This window comes from Haliotis cracherodii, unplaced genomic scaffold (assembly GCF_022045235.1).
Source record: "Haliotis cracherodii isolate W230 unplaced genomic scaffold, xgHalCrac1.p SCAF_3, whole genome shotgun sequence".
Classification (NCBI taxonomy): domain Eukaryota; kingdom Metazoa; phylum Mollusca; class Gastropoda; order Lepetellida; family Haliotidae; genus Haliotis; species Haliotis cracherodii.
Window position 1 is genome coordinate 2737838 of NW_027266286.1, and position 22087 is coordinate 2759924.

At 40.8% G+C, this 22087-nt stretch overlaps 2 protein-coding genes across 2 annotated transcripts; one reads left to right on the forward strand and one right to left on the reverse strand.

Moving 5' to 3' along the window:
* Positions 1-231: 231 nt before the first annotated feature.
* LOC139476110 (uncharacterized) lies at positions 232-10261 on the reverse strand. The gene is made up of 7 exons (XM_071259368.1): positions 10243-10261; positions 7461-7889; positions 2253-2594; positions 2122-2157; positions 1215-1259; positions 577-667; positions 232-448 (listed from the first exon to the last, which is right to left on the reverse strand). The coding sequence occupies exons 1-7, from the start codon at positions 10259-10261 to the stop codon at positions 232-234; spliced, it is 1179 nt and encodes a 392-aa protein (XP_071115469.1).
* Positions 10262-18017: 7756 nt separating this feature from the next.
* Positions 18018-21700, forward strand: LOC139474149 (excitatory amino acid transporter 2-like). The gene is made up of 3 exons (XM_071257034.1): positions 18018-18220; positions 19524-19718; positions 21562-21700. The coding sequence occupies exons 1-3, from the start codon at positions 18018-18020 to the stop codon at positions 21698-21700; spliced, it is 537 nt and encodes a 178-aa protein (XP_071113135.1).
* Positions 21701-22087: the final 387 nt, after the last annotated feature.

A 22087-nucleotide genomic window follows, 5' to 3' on the forward strand; every position in this document is an offset into this window, starting at 1 on the left:
GAGTCGGCATCTGACGTAAACAAAGGGGGATAACTCTTTAATGTTTTGATTCAGGAGAAAGTAGTTCCGGCACCTTGTTTATATCAGTCACTAGTGACGTGTGGTCACCAACGATATCGACAGTAGAAGATGCAAAATAGTCTGTAAAAACACTGTCTCCTTAAACAATAGTGCAATAAACGAAGCAAGACGAAGCATTGACACTATTTCAGCAAGGCTGGCAAGGCTGGTTTATCGTGTCTGTCGGTGAACAGGCACCAGGTAATAATCATTGCATCCTGCTGCTCCCTGGTCACGTGGGTCATCCGGCATGTGGTAGTGAGGTTCAGCAGCAAACCCTTCTGGTGATCCGATTGGCTGCTGGACACGTGACTCATCCGGTTGAGAGAAGTAGACCACGCCCTTATCGCATCCTTCTTTTGATGTAAAGCCGGAGTGTGCTGACCTCCTGAAACACGAAAATGCTCAGTCAGAACAAACGAATCATATTGTTGTATTTCTGCTTTTGTTGATATGTCTCACAAGATGTTTACATTACGACAAATACTAGTTCAAGCCCGTGTTCTTATTGTTTACCTTTTAACACAAATAGCCATGATGAAACCAACAGAGACAAACCCTGTGACAAAGCCAACACACACAAACACAATCTGGGTGTGACGTTCACCTGCAATGAAAAGGAAATAATGGAAATATGTAATCCAGGACCAAAAAAAATATCCTGACGTCGAGGTGCCTGGGGACAGATTAGACGCGTAAAGATCCGGGGTAGAATTGGTCTTCAGCAATCCATGTTTGCCGCAAAAGGTGACTATGCTTGTCATATAGCTAGAATATTGCTGAGTGCGGTGTTAAGCAACAAACAAACGAATGAAGACACAACTTGCAAGCGTAAGACCCCCAACACAGAAAATAACCCTTTTACTGGAATCATCGAGTATAGCTGCAGTGTTGACCTGGAATCATAATTAGGAGGATTTATTTTTTAAAACGACCATCAGTGGATTACTGAACTGCCACAAGACACAATGCCTCAGCGTAATCATCAGTCTATGCTCATCCCAGCTTGCCCCCCCCCCCCTCCCCCCCCCCCCCCCCTAAAGCCGAGATGCGTTCATGATGTACTTGTAAACTATGTAGATATTAACCACATGCCACAGATGTAGTGATAAAAACAATAACACTATTTTCTTAATAATTCAAACATTCTTCACCTGACGAAGATCGTGGCGCCACATGTGTGTCACGAGTCTCTGATTCTGAAACAATTTTTAAAAAATGATATGGGGGCATATAGATCAATGCAATGATAATGTAGGACAAAGGCGTCCAGTTTGACCAACTCAAGTTTTAAACTATGTTTTTCTTTTCAATTGACGTTTTCTCACACGAAAGAAAATAAATAAGATGTCAGAAGAATGTATTCATTGAACCATGCCCGAAAAACATTGTAACTCACATTTTGTTTCCTCTCCAAATACAACATGCCCTGAATGGTCTAGGAACCTAAACTCAGCTGCTTGCAACTTACAACAGCTAATATCATTATTGGAATTTCCCTATCTATTATGGTGGAGAAAGAAGTGCTTCCTTCAAGTATCACTTTTGCTTGATGCGGTACACCTGTTTTAATCGATATGGAAGAAGAATAACTTTGTGAATTTGGAATAAATAAAATTGAGTCTCTCCAACAGACCATAGAGTATCTATTTTATTAAACAATCGCATTCTTACCCCATCAGGTCGTGGTAAGTAAGTTATCATACTTTATACATACATGATAGATTATTTTTCATTTCCTTAGCACTGTACGTTGATACTAATAACGTTTCGTTTTTTCGTTGGTGTCAATCTAACTTTCAAATTATGTCAGCTTAATTTTGTGAATAATTATGCTGAATGAGTGACCGAGTATATATAGACAAGTAGAAATAGTGAGTGAGTGAGTGAGTATGGCATTACGACACAATTAACCAATATCACGGCGGGGGACACCAGAAAAGGGCTTCACACATTGTACACATGTCGGGAATCGAACCCAGGTCTTCGGCGTGACGAGCGAACGCTTTAACCACTAGGCCACCCCACCGCCCCTCCAAGTAGAAATAGCAAAGGACATACCCTTACATGTGACTGTAACGTCAGAGCCGTTGTGTCCTGTAGAAAAGGAAGATAATGAATCAACAAAGACGTTTAATTATAATGATAACATTACACGTTTTGTCATCAAAGGTGACTTATTCAATAATTACCTTCCAGTCTCATCCATATCTTGCCAGGGAGATAGTCACGGACAACGTCCACCTGTAAACTCCACTCTGATTGGCTGATGTTAATCTCCTCCATGAAGTGGACTGCCAGATAGCCACCATGGATTGTATACACTGTACGTGTCTTGTCCCTGATGGACAGTGTGGTCACGTTGCTGTTGCCCAGTCTGACGTCCAGGAGGGTGACGTGGCTTGCAGCCCCACTGACTGTACAGGTACAGGTGCTTGTTTCCCGAGACGACATCTTCAGTCGGTTGCTGCTGATGTAGACCTCCTTACCAGATGTTGTCATCTGTTCACATAATGTCATGCTTGTCTCTCTATCTGAAAAGTTGTCACATTTATTCTTTGGATACGTGTGTCTTCCGTGTGTCTACCGTGTGTCTACCGTGTGTCTTCCGTGTGTCTTCCGTGTGTCTACCGTGTGTCTACCGTGCGTCTTCCGTGTGTCAACCCTGTGTCTGCCGTGTGACTACCGTTTGTCCACCGTGTGTCTACCGTGCGTCTTCCGTGTGTCTTCCGTGTGTCTACCGTGTGTCTACCGTGTGACTACCGTGTGTCCACCGCGTGTCTACCGTGTGTCTTCCGTGTGTCTTCCGTGTGTCTACCGTGTGTCTACCGTGTGACTACCGTGTGTCCACCGCGTGTCTTCCGTGTGTCTTCCGTGTGTCTTCCGTGTGTCTACCGTGTGTCTACCGTGTGACTACCGTGTGTCCACCGCGTGTCTTCCGTGTGTCTTCCGTGTGTCTACCGTGTGTCTACCGTGCGTCTTCCGTGTGTCAACCCTGTGTCTGCCGTGTGACTACCGTTTGTCCACCGTGTGTCTACTGTTTGTCTTCCCTGTGTCTACCGTGTGTCTACCGTGTGTCTACCGTGTGACTACCGTGTGTCCACCGCGTGTCTACCGTGTGTCTTCCGTGTGTCTTCCGTGTGTCTACCGTGTGTCTACCGTGTGACTACCGTGTGTCTTCCGTGTGTCCACCGCGTGTCTACCGTGTGTCTACCGCGTGTCTACCGTGTGACTACCGTGTGTCTTCCGTGTGTCCACCGCGTGTCTACCGTGTGTCTTCCGTGTGTCTTCCGTGTGTCTACCGTGTGTCTACCGTGTGTCTACCGTGTGTCTTCCGTGTGTCTACCGTGTGTCTACCGTGTGACTACCGTGTGTCTTCCGTGTGTCCACCGCGTGTCTACCGTGTGTCTTCCGTGTGTCTTCCGTGTGTCCACCGCGTGTCTACCGTGTGTCTTCCGTGTGTCTTCCGTGTGTCTACCGTGTGACTACCGTGTGTCTTCCGTGTGTCTATCGTGTCTACCGCGTCTGGTCTTGCTGTCACACAACATGACATTGGCAACTTGGTCTGAAAAGTCACGATTGATAAGTTCTTCATGAGGAGGGGTGGTCGGGTAGTCTAGTGGTTAAAGCGTTCGCTCGTCACGTAGAAGACCCGGGTTTGATTCCCGATATGGGCACAATCTGTCCCCCGCCGTGATATTGCTGGAATATTGCTAAAAGCGGTGTAACACCACTCTCACTCACTGTATGAGGAGTCATACATTTGATTTAACAAGGGATGATGCTTTGCTTTAAACATGATATACAGGAATGTATTTGCATATGTGAATATAAGTACGCATATCTGAAACTATGTACTTGTAATTATATATATTCATGCATACACTCCTTCGGAAATATACAACGTTTAAATATTGATTTATCCATTGTTATTTCAATCTGTTTATTTTGTACTTGAGGCCTCAGGCTCATATACAAAGTATACAAAAATACAAATTTTCCATCAAGGTGATGGCGGTTCATCATACTTGTATATTCAATGATAACATAGTGTAGAGTAATTAATGATAACATGCTCTCCTCACAAGTGAAGCTTTACAGAATTTTAGCAAGTTTTCTACTATAGCTGGATCATAATCATTCATTAAATTAACCAAACATTTGGATGTGCATTTCCTTAAATATTTCTTTGGTACAAAATGATTTCTCAAATCATTAAAACATGGCCATTTCGTTATTATGTGGAATTCATCCTCTAGCTCATTTAAATTACAATTCTGACAGATTCGTTTACTTTTTTCAACATTTTTCCATCTTCCAACATTTATGTAAATTTTTGCACCTCCAGTTCTTAAAAGAGCTAAGTATCTTCTATGTATTAAATCTGTTTTGCAATACACATATGGTTCAGCATTTAATGAAAATTTGTATTTACTGTAACTGTCGAATCTTGAACTTTCTCTTAATTTTGTTTGCCACTCCTGAAGAGAAATATCTCTTAATCTAAGTTTGATCATGCTTATTAAATAATCAATATTACCAACACCTTGTGAGAACCAGACTTCTCCAAGACCTATCAAACATAAAGACTCTCTAACATTTGTTACCCAATTTCTCCTATCACATTCATCTAGGTGTTTTAACATATCATACGACTTTTTGGTATTCTATCATCTGACATGTGTATTAATCTTAGCCAATATTTTATACATTGCACAAATGAATCAACATATAACGGGTATCTACCACATTCTCCCACAGCCATAGCATTTGGAGTTTGTGACGGTAAACCAAGAAATCTTTTACATGCATAAATCTGAATTTTCTCAAGTGGATCAAATGTATTGGTGCCCAAAATATCTGCACCGTATAATAAAATAGGCTTAATCTTTACGTCAAATATTTTGAAGAATATGTCAAAAGACAAGCACCCAAGTTCATTTAATGATCATTAAATTTCATAAAGTGCTAATTTACCCTTTTGGCATGTGTATTTCACTGTTTTTATCATATTCATATTTGAGTAAAACATAACATCCAAATATTGATAGTGTTTTACTATTTCGATATTTTGGTTATTAAAGTCCATCGTTCGTAGGTTTTTTTAAATTCCATATTTTCTAAATACCACTATTTTTGATTTGTCTAAATTAACTGTCAAATTCCATTTTTTACAATACTTATTGAGAGTATTTAATTGGTTTTGTAAACCTGAAATCGTATCTGAAAACAATACAGTATCATCTGCAAATAAAAGTATCAACAATTCTATATATTCAGGAAAAAGTTGTACCCCTCTAATGTTTTCGTTGTCTAAAGTATGAACGAGTTCGTTTATATACAGTGAAATAATAAGGGGCTTAAAACACACCCTTGTTTTAAACCTATGTGAGATTCAAATATATCTGAAAATTGTCCATTAGACTTTACGATATTTCTAACCTTTTCATACACAGATTTAATAGCATTAAACATATTTCCTTTCAGACCTAAATGTTCCAAGAGATAATTAATATTTTGTATCTACGGAATCAAACGCTTTTTTAAAATCTACGAAAGCGACGTAGAATCTACCTTTACGATTAGACAAATGCTTGTCGATTAGAGCATTCAAAACAAATATATTATCAGAAGTAGAGTAACCTTCGCGAAAGCCAGCTTGTTCCTCCGATATTTTCTTAGAACTATTTGCCCAACTTGTTAGTCTATTATTAATGATTGATGTATAGAGTTTGCTTAATATATTCCTTAAAGTGATGCCCCTATAGTTATCTGGCTTTGTTTTGTCAGCACTCTTATGCAGAGGGAGAATTATACCTATGTTCCACGAATCCGGAAAAAGACCATTTTTAAAGAGATAATTAAATAAATCAAGGAGATAAGGAATAAAGTAACATTGTCCTGCTTTTACATATTCCCCTAAAATTTGATCTAAACCTGGAGCTTTCATATTTTTAAGATTGCTGATAGCTTTTATAAGTTCATCGTTGCTTATTTTCCTGTTATAATCATCATCAAAATTCATTTCATATTTGTTTGACATACAGATATTAATATCACAATCAATCTCGATATGGTCACTATGCAGTGTTGAAAAATGATCAAACCAATCCGTTATCTTCATATTACATGGAGTATGTTGATACCGACGACTTCTAATTTTTCGCCAAAAAGTTTTTCCGTCTTGTTTTACTAAGTTATCTAGATAACTTACAGTCTGTTTTCTAAATGTGATCTGTTTTTCTCTCCGTATAGCCTTATTCTTATTTCTTACCGATCTATAGTTTCTAAAGTTAACAGTTGTTCTTTGGCAACGCAGTTTTCTAAGCGCACGTCTCTCTTCTTTTCTTCCCTTTCTGCACGCGTTATCAAACCACGATTTTCGGCTTATCTCGTTTCGACATTTAACTACTTGCTTTACGAATAACATTTGTAAAAATTTCAATTGATTCGTTAACATTATGTTGTATGATAGATTGAGCATATTCTATTTGGTTAAGAGATTCGTCAGATGATATATTCAAAGCAAACTCCCCTGCTTTATCATCACTCCATATATTTTGTTCCATATAACTGGTCGACTTCTCATCAAATGATCCTATTGTTTTCATAACTAATGATATTGGTAGATGACTAGATTCGGTCCTATTTTCAACATTACATTCTTTTACATAATCATTATTTTCTATAGACGTTAAACAATAATCAACTAAACTACTCCCGCAACTCCCATTAAATGTAAAACCACTTGTCTTAGACTCAGTGCCATGTCTCCCATTGAGAATATAAATACTCAGGGATACGCAGAGATCAATTAAAGATTTTCCGAAAGTATTAATGACGTTATCCTCGGATATTGTGATAAATGGTAAGACAACTGCAGTAGGGTTTCCAGCTGCCAGTGACAAATCCCAGGGCACAGCATGTTCCTTGAACACTTGCCACGCGGAGATTCCGGCTTAGAATAGATCCCCAGCAACCTTTGTCGAGCGAGGTGACTTAATATTGGGCCGACCGTCGTACAGCTCGAATATTGTTAATTGCTGCTTTAAACGACAAACAAATCAATTTACTTTGGAGTGTCAGATATTTGGGTCAATTTGTTATAAAGAGTACAACGCGATTACAGAAAGGAATAAAACAGAGATCAACATAGAGATTTGAATGGTTAGAATAGTCTGGTCAGCTGGCAGTTTCGGTACGTTTGCTTCGTGACATTCAGATTCCACTATTGTAGTATGTGAGCCAATCTATGTAATGAGCATCATCTTGAAAACTAGTACACAAAGACATTGTTTCAGTGGTAACATGGCACAAACTAAAACAAACGTGGAACATAGTCTCGCTTAAAGTTAAAAATCTTCACTATATGTCCCTGTAAAAAACGGGCTGATATTTACCCTTAACACACTGATGCACTACCATCAGATGTGACGGGCGCTTCTTTCCTCCCTCTCCCACGTGGAGTTCCTTGAGATGATCGATTGAGGGATTCTTGTCACTCTCCAGGATACAGTACCTCTTCTGACTACACTCCTCAAGAACCTCCGTGATCGCAGCCTGATAGGTCCTCTTCTGAAGCACACCCGACGTGTTTAATAAACAGCCTCCAATGTCATAAAGTTCATCAGTGAATTTAGGTGAACAGGATTTGTAGTCTGCACTCTTGTCGTAACTGCCCTCCCTTACATGAGCTCTTTGAAAGAAGCGTTTGACCAGCAGTGATTCATTTCTGGGACACTTGATCGCTTTACTCCCCACATGGTAACACACGTCATTAACTTCCCCTTTTATTTCTTTTACATCCACTGTGTCACAAATGAGAGAACCTGAAGTATAACAGAAAAAAGTGCATGAGCTTATTTCACAAAGATAATTAATTATTTTTTTCAATTCAGGAACAGTGAAGTTCAGGACAACATCAGTGTGAAGAGTGAGTACATATTCAACGTCGCATTGGCAATAAGAGAGTCGCAGGTTTCCCAGATGGCATCCGGCGGGAAAAGAAACAGAAGGAAAAAAGAGGTTCTCGATTACCTATTCAAGGTGCTCAAAACGCAAAATGTAAAACCAAAGGGCTAACATACAGTCTCAAGGCTTTAACGATGTACACCAAATATTTGACAACATTTAAACATAGTCTGGTCGACTATTGAGAGCAAATAGTCGAAAAACTTAAATATTGGAAAAGGGTCCAAGAGTAAAGCACTTGCAGCTAAGAAGGCAACAGTCACATAAAGTCATATTGTAATTAAAAGACACTCTTACTAATGACCTATTTTAAATCATAAATGCTGCATAAAACACAATATAAGCAGATTTAATATTTGAAACGCATTTATACGATGAAGTCCGACATTATTTGCTATTGTCGCAGATTTTCATGCCATGTATTTTCTCAAACATCAACTCCCCGCTTTATATGAGACCTATAGTGGAATCTAATCCTATATGCAACACAGAGATATAAGTAGCATATAGTTGCTTCCAGTTCACTTGAAGAACGCATTTATGTACACGACCGTGTTTCTAAACACATTTGAATGTCAAACTTGATACTTTTTTTCAAGAAGCGCGAAATACAGATGGACGGCGGAAATTTTAGAAATAAGTTAATTCTTTCGGCTGAGGGAAGAGTTGACTCACCATACCAGAGCAATACAGCGATATAGAGAGAGTATATTCAAAACACTACAGGTTCATAACAGATACAGTTGACCTCAAACCCGTATCACCATGTAATTACCAGTGGCATGGATTGTTTTATTGAAATATGGTGTCCCCCGCCGTGATATTGCTGGAATATTGCTGAAAGCGGCGTGAATATTAGTCACAAGTACATTAAACTTAAGTAAATCGTTGTTAAATCTATCAACAAGAGCAAAGAAAGCTTTCTTTCAATTGCAGTCTGTTGTGTTTAACAATAGCGTTGTTAGACCTCACATTTTCTTTAACCTGTTTGATTGACAAATACATCCGATCTTATTGCATGGCAAAGAATTATTGGGGCTGTCGAGAGTTTTATTCGATCGAAAAGGTTCACAAAAGATTTCCTAATGTGGGCATGTCAACTCCCAATAATATGGTTTATGGTAAATGTGGGAGGTTCCCACTATATATAACATCTTGTACTCGATACCTACGCTATTGGCTGAAGTTATTATGTGTACCTGAACATCGTTATAATATTGGGAAGAACACATGGGCTTCCGTATACGCTTAACTCTTATTAATTTTGGCTTTGGATTCATATGGATCTCGCAATTTATTGGTGACATGAATATGTTTTTACAACAATTTCGTACTCGTGCTGTTGATATGTTCCGACAGGATTGGCATTCTACACTTTCAGGTAGTTCGAGATACGAAACATATCGTAATATTAAGTTTCTCCTTGAACCAGAGTCGTATCTTTCAAATTTAAGATGAAAACACCAACGCAATACATTTATACGCTTTAGGCTTGGTCTGAGTGATTAAAAAGAAAATAGAGGAAGATATTTAACAAAAAAAGAATGAAATATCTACCCGCCTGGTTATTGTCATGTATATCTACTAATAACTTTGAATGTATGTCTGCTGTCAAGCAAAACGTGTAGCGATCAACTACAAGTATCTTTATACATTCACCATGCTTTTGTGTTACGTCAGTTGTTGTTGTCTTGATAGTCCGTATACTACAATATTTGGTAAAGTAACTGTATGTCTATGTAACTCACTTGTATATGGGCCAATGGCCTTTCATAAAAAGTACCATTGAATTGAAGTGAATTAAATTGAATAATGCTAACAGGAAATCGGCCTAGCTGATGTTTTTGCGTCTCAGTGAAGTGGTTCAAGTATTATGGGGAAGGTTTAGGTTTGGGTACATGACGCGAATATAGATTTTGATTAAAACCGATCTTCAGTAATCCCAAATTCGCCATTGCAACCTACAGAAAATGTCATCCGATACCTGAAAACTCCTAATTCTGCATTATTAGAATAGAAACCACCTGTGTTATCATTACAGGTTTTGAACTTTGATTCGATATTTCTTTTGTTCAGTAAATTGCATTTGAGTCAAGCATTAGGTGGGAAGGAGGAACTTTATCGACGGACACACTATCCATTATCATTATCAAACAATACGTAATGTGATGAAAAGGACAAATTGTTATCTGTGCGCATTAATCTACTTACCACAACAATAGGATATCATTAATACCAGTATTGTTCCAGACACCCTCACATCGCCCATGGCTGCACACGCGTGCTGTGGCTTCAAAACATTTCCTCATATCGACTCTCGGGTGAACAAGTCACGTGACTTATTTCCTGTGACCTGCGATAGTTTGCCTGCTTGAAAATGGGTTTGTCTACAGAAATGTGTTTTTTCACAATTTTTTTATTTCTCCTCATGTTTTTGCATCAATAACCTTTACACCTTGTATTTCTATAACACTACAGTACAACTAATATATAATATCTCTTCCACTTTCATTAACTATGTTTTGAACAGTCTCTGTTGATAACATTGTAAGATTGTGTCCATTAACAGTCGTGTGTGACCACTGGTAGTTAATGGGGCGCCGGCGAGATCTAGTATTGATTACCCAAATGGGGAAGATGTGAAGCCCTTTTTTTAGTGTCCCGTCGGGTATTGCTTGAACATTGGGTAAAACCTAACTAAGGCACTCTTTCTTACAGGATAGGGATAAGGATAAGTTATATTCCATACTGAAAGGCCTCAGGCCCATAGTACAATTCTGTTTTCGAGAGTGGGTGCTTATATGTCGTAATCTAATTAAGGTCGTAATCTAATTAACATAGCATGATAAATTAACATTGATAGTATTTTAGAGTGTATCTTTATCAGTTGTTGACATGATCGATATAAAGTTTTGTTGAGTTGGATGTACATAAAAATGTATAATATATTTAGTCTTAGATGGTCGTATTTTGGACAGACCAACAGAAGTGAAACTCATCTTCAATCACATTTAACCACATTGCTCATATATACTTAATTCTCTGGCTCTGTTTCTATGTCTGGCTACCTCGATCCTATGTCTATTAGAGCTGCATCTAAATTGTGCTAAAATTGATATCAAACAAATAGTATTCTGGGGGAATAGTTGTCTTAAAAAGCTTGTAATAATTGCATTTTTCTGAACTTGCGATGACCATTTATGCAAGTAAATATCCTTGAGTCTTGGAAGTATAGATACTGAAAACGAATCTGCATTGTTCGGTACACATTGATTATACAAAATATACCCATTCTTACATATGATGTAGCACAAAATCGAGGGACATATTCAAACCTGCCTGGAGCGTTAATTTTCCCCAGCCTCATGTTCCTTGAACTGTCAACTCGTCCTTACCAGAACCTCATATCACACACTGTCTTCGTGTTGGGTGTCGAACAAAGGATGATGCAGACACTATACTGAATATATCTAACTTAGCAGCAAGAAGATTCAGTGATGTACACTTCAAATGCTTTGTCAATGATTTTAAGAGTGAGTTCCTGTAAGTGAGTGTTAAACTCAGTCTAGACGCAAACAAAACAGTACTATTCTTTGTTAGTGTTGATTGCCAAATTGAAACAATGTGTTAACCCCGAAATCTGTACGTAAAAAAACTGTTTGTGAAACCAATCAACAACCAACGAGAAGTATACAATCAACAAATGTATTACAAAAGTAATTAAGTTTACAAATCAATACAAATTACTGCAAAGCAATTACAATGACAGTAAACAATAGAGTTGTAGTACAATAGTCAATGGCAATAAATAATCGCAGTGGTCAGTACCAAATGCAAAAATACAGTGGTGATAGCAAAAGTCAGTGATAATAATATATATTCACCCAGTGGCGACAGTGGTCAAGCTTCCGAGATGGGCTAAGCAGGGAATCAGGGACGATGAGTGATCCTCACATGAAAGCTGGTTCCGATGTAAAGAAGAGACACGTTAACACGTTATTGTCCCCTTAGATACAGCCCAACTAGCTACTGGAAAGTTCTACACAGTGCCTTCACCAGTATAACGGCACGAGAACATTACAGAGGTTTCTATAACAAACTATCACCGTCCGCGGTATACCGGACCGGAAGTTTACACACCACACTAGCATCTACATATAGTAACTTCCTGGCGACAGACCACTGTCCAAACACAATACAAAGAGCGTCTACCGAATCAAAACAGAAATAATGCAGCACAGTCACAATCATTGTTAAACAATGAAATACGCTGCAATATAACAGCTTGTAAACATCAGTCATATTGCCAAGTCCTTTGTAACATTCGCTAAAAATACAGACGGGAGTGACGTGTGGTACCTTGTACTGCGCACAAGCCACAACTCAGGCAACATAAAGTAACATTGGTCGCGGAGAGTGGTTGGATGGATGGCACTGTTTGGCAAGTTTGACTCCTACCACACCCTGAAGCACATGTGTCACATGCGGTAAGAGACTTTGTTCGCAATATGAATCTGTTAAACCAGCAGTGAATGGGTACCCAGTTGGATGAGATAATACTTTGATTGTTTACCTTCTAGGGAGTCATAAGGCAGCTTGAGTTGTATACTCCCCAGGGAGCTGAGAATGAAATTGGCGTGCACACTGACCCTCTGATGAAGCGCTTTGAGCATGCTTTGGGGAGTGGATACGGTATGCACATGTTTGTTTGTTGTTAGTTGTTGTTCTTCTATGTCATCATCATCATCATTATCATCATCATCATCATCATCATCATCATTATTATTATTATTGTTATTATTCATAGCAGTGAGAATAAGAAAACAGCGTATTCCGCCGTGTTGCGTGTCAAATGCTACCTCCAGCACAAGATGACCGGTTGCCTTTGCATTGAGTGAGTGAGTGAGTGAGTGAGTGAGTGAGTGAGTGGCTGGGTGGCTGGGTGGGTGTGTGAGTATGGAGGCACAGTAACAAGTGTGACCATCCTGGTTTGTGTCATCGTACCCCGACGGCATTGATCCTTACTCATGCTGTCAGCCACTGGTTGCCATGCCCAGACGAACATGACGATAAATCTGGCATACTGCAGAATGTGACGTAAAACAACATTCACTCAGTCACTCGTTGTAAGGGAAAACCATCGTTTCAAGCAAGGAGACATTGAAGAAATCACCAGAAACAAGGTGGTTTCTAGTGTATCTGGGGTGTCACAGAATATGAAACAACGGAAGTGGGTACAGTGATAGAGATTCACTTTTCTGGTGTTCCCAGCTGTGTTATTGCTGGAATATTCCTAAAGGCGGCGTAAAACCTTACTCACTCACTTTTACAAAATAGCCTTTCATCTGTGTCTCTCATACTGTGCCGTTTATTTTAAGTTTCATACTTGATTGAAATGCACATAATTATAAAGACATGGTACGGATTCAGTTTTTATTGCCGTGTCATGTAACGAGATATTTTTAATATTCATGACTTGATGGCCAAGTTGGAGTCGCTTGATATGCGCATATCAATGTTATGTTGTAAACGGACAAGTTTAAAGTTGTTTCATTTATTTTAGTCAAGTTATTTAGATACGTGCTATTTCTAATATGGTGCATGATTAATCATAATGTAGTGAGAATAAAAAGCTCTTTAAATCCGAAAACCGAAGATAATGCTCAGATCACTCAGCCACGCAGAAAAATTATGAAGCAGTTTCAGTTTGAACATTGAGAGACGAGGAAATACTTTGATAGAAGTAAATACTAAGAGAGTTAGATTTCTGTTATGTATATATACACGTGTAACCGGGGCTGTTCATAAATAACACGGGTTGTTGTATGTGAAGAGGATTTATTGACGGTCTGAACAAACGCCATGAAACATATACCTAAAATAATAAATATACACCTAAATATATATTAATATATAAATATACACAGACATAAATATGCAGTCATATTATATTATATTCAGTCACATCGTCAAACCGATGACATCATAGAAATATTTAACAAAATACATTGAAGTGAGTGAGAGAATATGGTTTTACGCCGCATGTAGCAATATTCCAGCAATATCACGGCGGGGGACACATGAAATGGGCATCGCACATTGTACCTATGTCGAAAATCGAACCCGGGCCCTCCGCGTGACGAGCGAACGCTTTAACCACTAGGCGACCCGACCGCCCCAAATAAACTGAAGAATGTGCTATAGGTCACAATCACTGCATATGCATTTCTATCCCTATACATGTGATGATATGCTAAATACAACTAATGATTACATTAATACACAAGAAAATACAAGCATACCCTGATGGTGAAACCGGGGTGCAAACTGAGTTCACCAAACACAAACTGACAAGACAATGATGCCTGCATCTAAATACAAATACAAAGACAAACATACTCATATAGGTAAAACTGGTAAACTTAGCAAACACGCATTATGTGTTACACAAAACATACACATGAACGAACCGCCTCCGTGTTCTAGTGGTAGAGCGTCCGCCCGGAGAGCGGAAGGTCCGGGGTTCGATCCCCGACCGCGTCATACCAAAAGACGTTAAAAGATGGTACTTGTTGTTACCATGTCTGGCGCTCGGCATTAAAGGGGCTAAAACAAGGACTGGTCGGCTCGGAGTCAGTATACTGTGTCCGAGTGGGGTATTCATGTTAGACTATGGCATGGTATCTCAATGAGCTAGCACTATAAATCGGCATCAGTCCGGACTAGTACAAGCAGCCACACAAACACACACACACGTACATGCACGTCGCTATATAAGTGCAATAATCTTGAACGCGACGTTAAACCCCATTTCACCTCACCTCACCTTCACATGAACGCTTTTGTGAGTGTGTGAGTGAGTTGGGTTTAACGCCGCTTTTAACAGTATTCCAGTTATATCACGGCGTGTCAGCTTAATGTGGGAGGAAAGCCCGAAGTGATGCATGTCTCAGACGTTTACCACTTCGGTGAAACCCACGAGCACGGGTATGGTGCTGACAAACCTAGAAACATAATTGAGGCAAACCGGAATTTGAACCCACAATCATAGGTTTCTGGCGTGTCCAAGGGATGCAACTCTGCTCAGTGAATCGCGGCGCCTTAGACGACTGGGCCACCCGTGCCCCCTATCAACGCTTTACATTATACATAAATAACATAGCTATAAGTAAACACATACATAATAAATACATATGCTCTCGCTCACCACTAGACCACGAAGACTCTCATAATGCAGGCATCATCACATGTTCGTATGTGACAAGTATTTTACAGCCAACCACTAGACTCTTGCTGACTATACGAGCTTTAAATCACCATTCTATGATAGTGAAACCCCGCTGTTATATATGATTTGAAGGTTCACTGCGACTGGCTTGTCAGATAACAATTGTATTAAGGATAACGATAATGAATGGAATGAATTATTCAGATTATTAGGAATCAGAAACAACATCCAGGCTCGACAGCTTGCAATTACAGAGGTTCAAGACTGGTTTTGCATTACAACTGCCTATTGATATAATATGTCACACCAGGCTACTCCTTTGTGCCCAACACGACGTTAGATCGAGGGCTGTCTGTGTCATCCCTATCTGCATCGCAGGACCGCGATAGAGCGCTGTGCTCAGTTTTTGGAAGGGGTGCAATTAGAATCTTCGGAGCACTGTGATCAGTTTCAGGGGAGGATTCAACTTGAATCTTTACATCATTGTTGTCGGTTTCAGCGGGGGATTCAAGTTGAATCGTCATAGCGTTGTGGTCTTTTTTAGGGGAGGATTCAAATTGACTCTTCATAGCGTTGTGGTCGGTTTCAGCTGAGGATTCAAGTTGAATCGTCATGGCGTTGTGGTTGGTTTTAGGGGGGGGTTTCAAGTTGACTCTTCATAGCGTTGTTGTCGGTTTCAGAGGGGGATTCAATTTGAATCGTCATGGCGTTGTGGTTGGTTTTAGGGAAGGATTCAACACTTGAATCAGTGGGATTCAGGGGACGTGGGCCCCCGGCTGTGGGTTGATGAGAGGAGGACACACCCAGAACCTGGTGGGGTACGGCGTAGATAGGATCCTCGTAGTCGTTGTGTTCCGGTGCATCGTGGGCCGGTTGTGGAGCAGCAGTCGGTTTGAGTTGGCGCTGCTTCCTGTACACAATAATAACTAATGTACTAGTCCACTGTAATTACTGTTTTATGTCACAGTGGCTACCTGCCTGTAAAGGAAGGAATAACTGACGGTAGCGAAACCCGGGCGCAATACGGTAATGTTCAACTGATTTGTGTAGAAAGGGCTCTTAATGAAACGCCAATATATGATATCAGTTAAAAAAGGGTTGGGATTTGTCATGTTACGCATTATCCGTGCCCCAGAATACGTTCATTGCGCGACCCAATTCCTATCATGATCACTAGATCAGCGTGCACTCATATGACATTCCCCGCTCCATGGGGAGCATACAGCTCGATTGGCCTTTACCATCACATCCATTTGGGTATCCAAGCTTATTTCGAAAGTCATTTAGGAGACATCACATGTAACATGTGTTTCAGTGTCGGGCAGGAGAAGAGGCCTAGGACATCTCAGGGGTCACCCATCCACAACTCTCCGAAGCCGGCGTTGCTTGACTCTTAACGGGGAAGTTAACAGCTAGAAACATATTGAATCATCTTTGGGAATGTAACCAAAACATATTGGAGAGAGTTAAAAGGTGAAGTGTTTTGTTTGGTTCCTTTGTTGCTCATGATATCAATCACTGGATCGTCTGGTCCAGACTCGATTATTTACAGACCGCCGTCATATAGCTGGTATATTGCTGAGTGCGGCGTTAAACAACAAACCAACCAACCAACCAATTGCATGGATCGATGCTCATGATATCAGTCACTGGATTGTTTGGTCCAGACTCGATTACTTACAGTCAGCCGTCATACAACTGGAATATTGCTGAGTGCGGCGTTAAAGAACAAACAAACAAATCTGACTGTAGGGCTACCACTGAAATCTGTAAAAAAAATGTATTTAACGTGGTCGAAGCCGAGTAAAATCATGACTTTTTTCACAAATAGGTATTTGATATTGGTATCACACTGTTTAGTATCAACAATGATTATCTTTCATATTTTTAACTTTGTGAAACACTTTAACTTAGACAAGAAACATGTTATAGTACTCGGAAATCCTTTTCAGAAACGTCGTCCCGGAAAATATCGTACAGGCAGCCATTCAGCAAACAGGGACAATGTATGTTTACATGGACAGAAGTGTCGTGAATAATTCCCATGTCGTACAGGGACCTGGAAGAAATGCTTCTTTGGAGAATATACTTACCCCCAATACCACCGGACTGAGGCCACAGAGGCCGGCACACTGGGAACAGAAGAGTGTTTATATGATAGGGTTGAACACATCGGTGAGAGAACATTTACTTTAAACCGACACTGACTTTGGGAATTCGTTTAGTTTATCGCCACTTTGAACAATATCTCTGTTATATCACGGCATGTTAACCAGTAAGAGAGCAGTCGGGCGAAAATTAAATGTTTTCTCAATACTTGTGTATTTTATAATATAACATTTCAGGTGACTTGGTTGATGCATGTCATCGTATCCCAATTGCGTGGATCGAGGCTAATGATACTAATCACTGGATTGTCTGGTCCAAACTCGATTATTTGCCGACCACCTTCATATAGCTGGAATATGCGGCGTTTAACAACAAACAAACAAACAAATAGACACAGAAACATAAATAAGAACACTGTGACAATAAAACATGAACACATTAACATGAAATGAAATAATATAAGATTTTCTGAAGTAATGATTAAGAAATACGTGAAATATGGTCATTTTATAATGTATTCTTTCATATTGCATTTGTTTTAGCCATTTATATGTAAGTGTTTCGTATAGCTAACTTGAAACACACATGTTTGCACAGTGGAGTAATATCTCTACCTAGGTATTCGCCCATAGGGATCCTGTTCCTCACAATGTCCAAGATCCTGGCTGTGGAAGACTTGCTGACCACAGGTCGTCAGCTTGGCATGTACATGGTCACCAACCTTGTCGGGTACGCTGTCCACTCTGCTATCGTCCTCCTCCTCATCTACTTGGCGCTCACCAGAAGGAACCCCTACGGCGTTACTCGTGGAATACTACAGGCTCTGGTCACTGCAGTCGGAACAAATTCAAGGTTTGATTTGCATCGAAATTACAAGAATATCAACGCACAATGCCATTTAGAAAGTGGTCAAATGTGACAAATGTTATAGTTGGGACGGATGGCCCAGTCGTATAAGGCGCCGCGATTCGCTGTGCAGAGTTGCGTCCCTCGGGCACGACAGAAACCCATGATTGTGGGTTCGAATCCCGGTTCGCCCCGATTATGTTTCTAGGTTTGTCAGCACCATACCCGTGCTCGTGGGTTTCACCGAAGTGGTAAACGTCTGAGACCTGCATCATTCGGCAAGGGGGCATTGTTTAATTCCCGGCGTTCGACCGGAGACACTGGGTGTCTTGGCGATCGAGTTGGTGCCATAAAAATTTAACAGGGTTAGTGTCCGGCGGGCAGGACGGCCATGGTGAAACCTAAATGTTCGCGTTGTTCAGAGAGTTCTGTGTCAACCATGCCGTGTGCGGCGTCGCATTGTCGGGCTGGAAAATGATCCCACGGGGCTGTTGCTAGATGAATGGCTCCGCAAACTAAATCTCGATATCGCTGTGCATTCATGTTACCATGAATAACCACGGGCCTGGTTTCCAAGTCACCGCAGATTGCTGACCATCGAGACAAACTCTACTCTCATCGGAGAACATAACACGTGTCCAGTCACGCAGTTGCCAACGTCGAAGTCTCCTGACCCATATCAGTCTCTAGACCCGATGTTGAGGTGTCAACAACATTCCTTGGTAGGGTCAATGTGCTTTGATACCATGGGCTCGTAATCTCCTGTACACGGTTTGTCGACTGATCCTGTGCCGCAGTGCCGTTGCTGCAGTTAACGTCGCCGTGCCGAAGCGGTTTCAGAGGTGAATTGTCCCGATGTTGCGTTCTTGAATGGACGTGGTCACCCGTGGACGGCGTGCGTCGCTCCCTGTTGGGCCATTCCAACGGCTATCTCCCTGTCTATCGCTTTACATTCTTTACATTAGAGGGGGAACTGGTGGCCAAGTCGTCTAAGGCGCCGCAATTCGCTGTGAAGAATTGTGTCTCTTAGGCACGCCAGATATCTATGAATGTGGGTTCGAATCCAGGTTCCCCCAAATTATGTTTCTAGGTTTGTCAGCACCATACCGGTGCTCGTGGGTTTCACCGAAGTGGTAAACGTCTGAGACCTGCATCACTTCGGGGCTTTCCTCCCACATTAAGCTGACACGTCGGTATATAACTGGAATACTGTTAAAAGCGGCGTTAAACATAGCTCACTCACTCAAACTTTACATTTGAACCTTTCTAAACGGCATTGTATATTCATGATGAACATTGTTTATAACAGCGCTGCTACACTTCCGGTGACCGTCCGCTGCTGTGAAGACAACTTGAAGATTGACCGGACCATCTGCCGCTTTGTGCTGCCGATAGGGGTCACCATCAACATGGACGGCACCGCCATCTTCCAAGTCGTCACCGTCGTCTTTATCGCACAACTGAATGCGATACCGCTAAACGTCATCGACATCTTCATAATCTGGTATTTAACTGAGTTACAAACAGCTAGTTACAAAAAATGTCAAATGATGCTTAAAATGTAACTTAAGATCATTAGTGTCCTGTCCTGAGTAAGTGAGTGAGTGTGGTTTTATGACGCTTTTAGCAATATTCCCGCGATATCACGGCTGGGGACACGGCGTGACGAGCGAACGCTTTAACCACTAGACCCAGTGGACTGAATTAAAGAAGTGGGATATGTACATGTAGTATGGTGCACAATCGAGGACGAATTCCTGGCTAAATCCTGATCATAACAAAGAAACACGCACGGACGGACGCACGCACGCACGCACGCAAACATAGGAAGTCCCTCAACGGTTAAGTGGTCCCCTGAGACCAAACCGACATATATTTTAAATATTTTTTATACACCACTGATGACTAAATTCAATCTTTTTCATTTATCATTCGTGATGGAATAGTCATTCGTGGACTAAATAATTTTAGTACAGCATGCCATCCAGCTATATGATCGACAACGTGCTCGCTCCATTAGACGCTATGTATTTTTATGGGTTGTTTTCTGTCAAAGTGAAAACAACATCCCACACTCCATATAAATTAACGGCCCTTGACAAGAAAACGTTGCTAGTGTTCCAACCGAAATAGAAAAATGTATTTTGTTTGCATGGAATGATTGTTAAGCTATCATCTGTTAACGACTCGCTGTTAGGCATAAGTCATTATCCTTGTATACGATGTTTCATCGCTTTTGCTAGGACCTGTTGTTCGTGTTTTGAAAGTGCAAGTGGAAAACTCGGTTTTGTGGTCAGAAATAATACAGAAGACCCATACTGTCAGATCGATTTCTTCAACATCACGTCTTGTGTCCGCCATTCGTCTAAGGCGCAGCGATTCGCTTTGCAGAGTTCTGTCCCTTGGTCACGCCAGAAACCTACTACTGTGGGTTCGCATCCCGGTTCGCCCCGGTTATGTTTCTTGGGTTGTCAGCACCATACCCGTGCTCGTGCTCAACTTATGAACCGTCCCAATGCAAGAAATACCAGAACAAGATAAGAAAACATCATCATACCTTATAGAGAATCAATACAGTGTATCGCGGTATAAAAGGAAATCGCTAAAACCCTGCGAGAGAAAAAAATATGTGCCTGCCTCGTTAGCTCCGTTGGAAAACAGTGGGTTACAAAACTGAACACGATATGTGAGGTAGCAGGTCCGATTCACGTCATGAACTTTTCATGTGAAAAGAAATTGTGACTTTTAACCGATTACCGAACACAAATGTGTTCACATCAAGAGACAAGTTTATAAAACGTCAACTGTGAAACCAAGGTATTACACTTGAGAAGTACAACCTCAAAGCAGGTTTAGAAGAGACCCATTGAAAAACCTTGGTCTGGAAGGGAACCGCTTCTAAACCTGGATTGGGGAACGAGCTGGTTACCCGAGGTTGTCAGGAACCTAATTCAATATAGGGTAATACGGTGATAGGTTTATAAACGGCGTCAACGTGACGCAGCCATAACATCCCTGCCCCTGCCAACGGGCCGACATGTCCAAGGTCCCGTGAAGATCCGGGTTAGAATAGGTCTTCAGCAACCCATGCTTGTCGTAAAAAGCGACTATGATTGTCGTAAGAGGCGACAAACGGGATCAGGTGGTCAGACTCGCTGACTTGGTTAATGCATGTCATCGATCCCAATTGCGTGAATCGATGCTCATGTTGTCAATCACTGGATTGTCTGGTCCAGACTCGATTATTTACAGTTTGTTAAAGAACAAACAAACAAGGACTTGCCCATATGTACAGCTACAATACAATAAGCATATCTTACTTAATCATACCCTTTATTCATGTTCAGCTTATGTACAACTTTGACCAGCGTTGGCTCGGCAGGGATCCCCGGGGGCGGCTTTGTAACGCTGTTTGTGATCATGTCCGCCGTCGGCCTGCCTCCTGATGACGTCTATTTCGTCCTGCCCGTTGTCTGGCTCCTGTAAGTCCTTATTATATAGTAAGGGTGCGTGGTATCACCTGTAAATCGGTAAATTGCGGCTCATTCTTTCCATGATACGTATCATAACATCATGTTTTAATGATAGGTATATCGGGAGATTGTAAACAGCGATTTTTATCATGTTTTTAATGTTATAAACTTGCCAAATGCTTGTACCTTTGAAATGTTTCCGTAATTCCAAAATGCATTCCAGAGTCCTTCTGTTGCAGTGGTGTGATGCCAAGTCATCACTCTCCCAGAGTGTGCATATTTGCGTATTTATTGAATGAGTAATCATTAAACTGTTCCAGCATCTTTTTTTCTTCCATTTATGAACTTCAATTCCTGCATTGATGTTTCAAATTGCTCAATTCATGCTATCCGCGGGGGC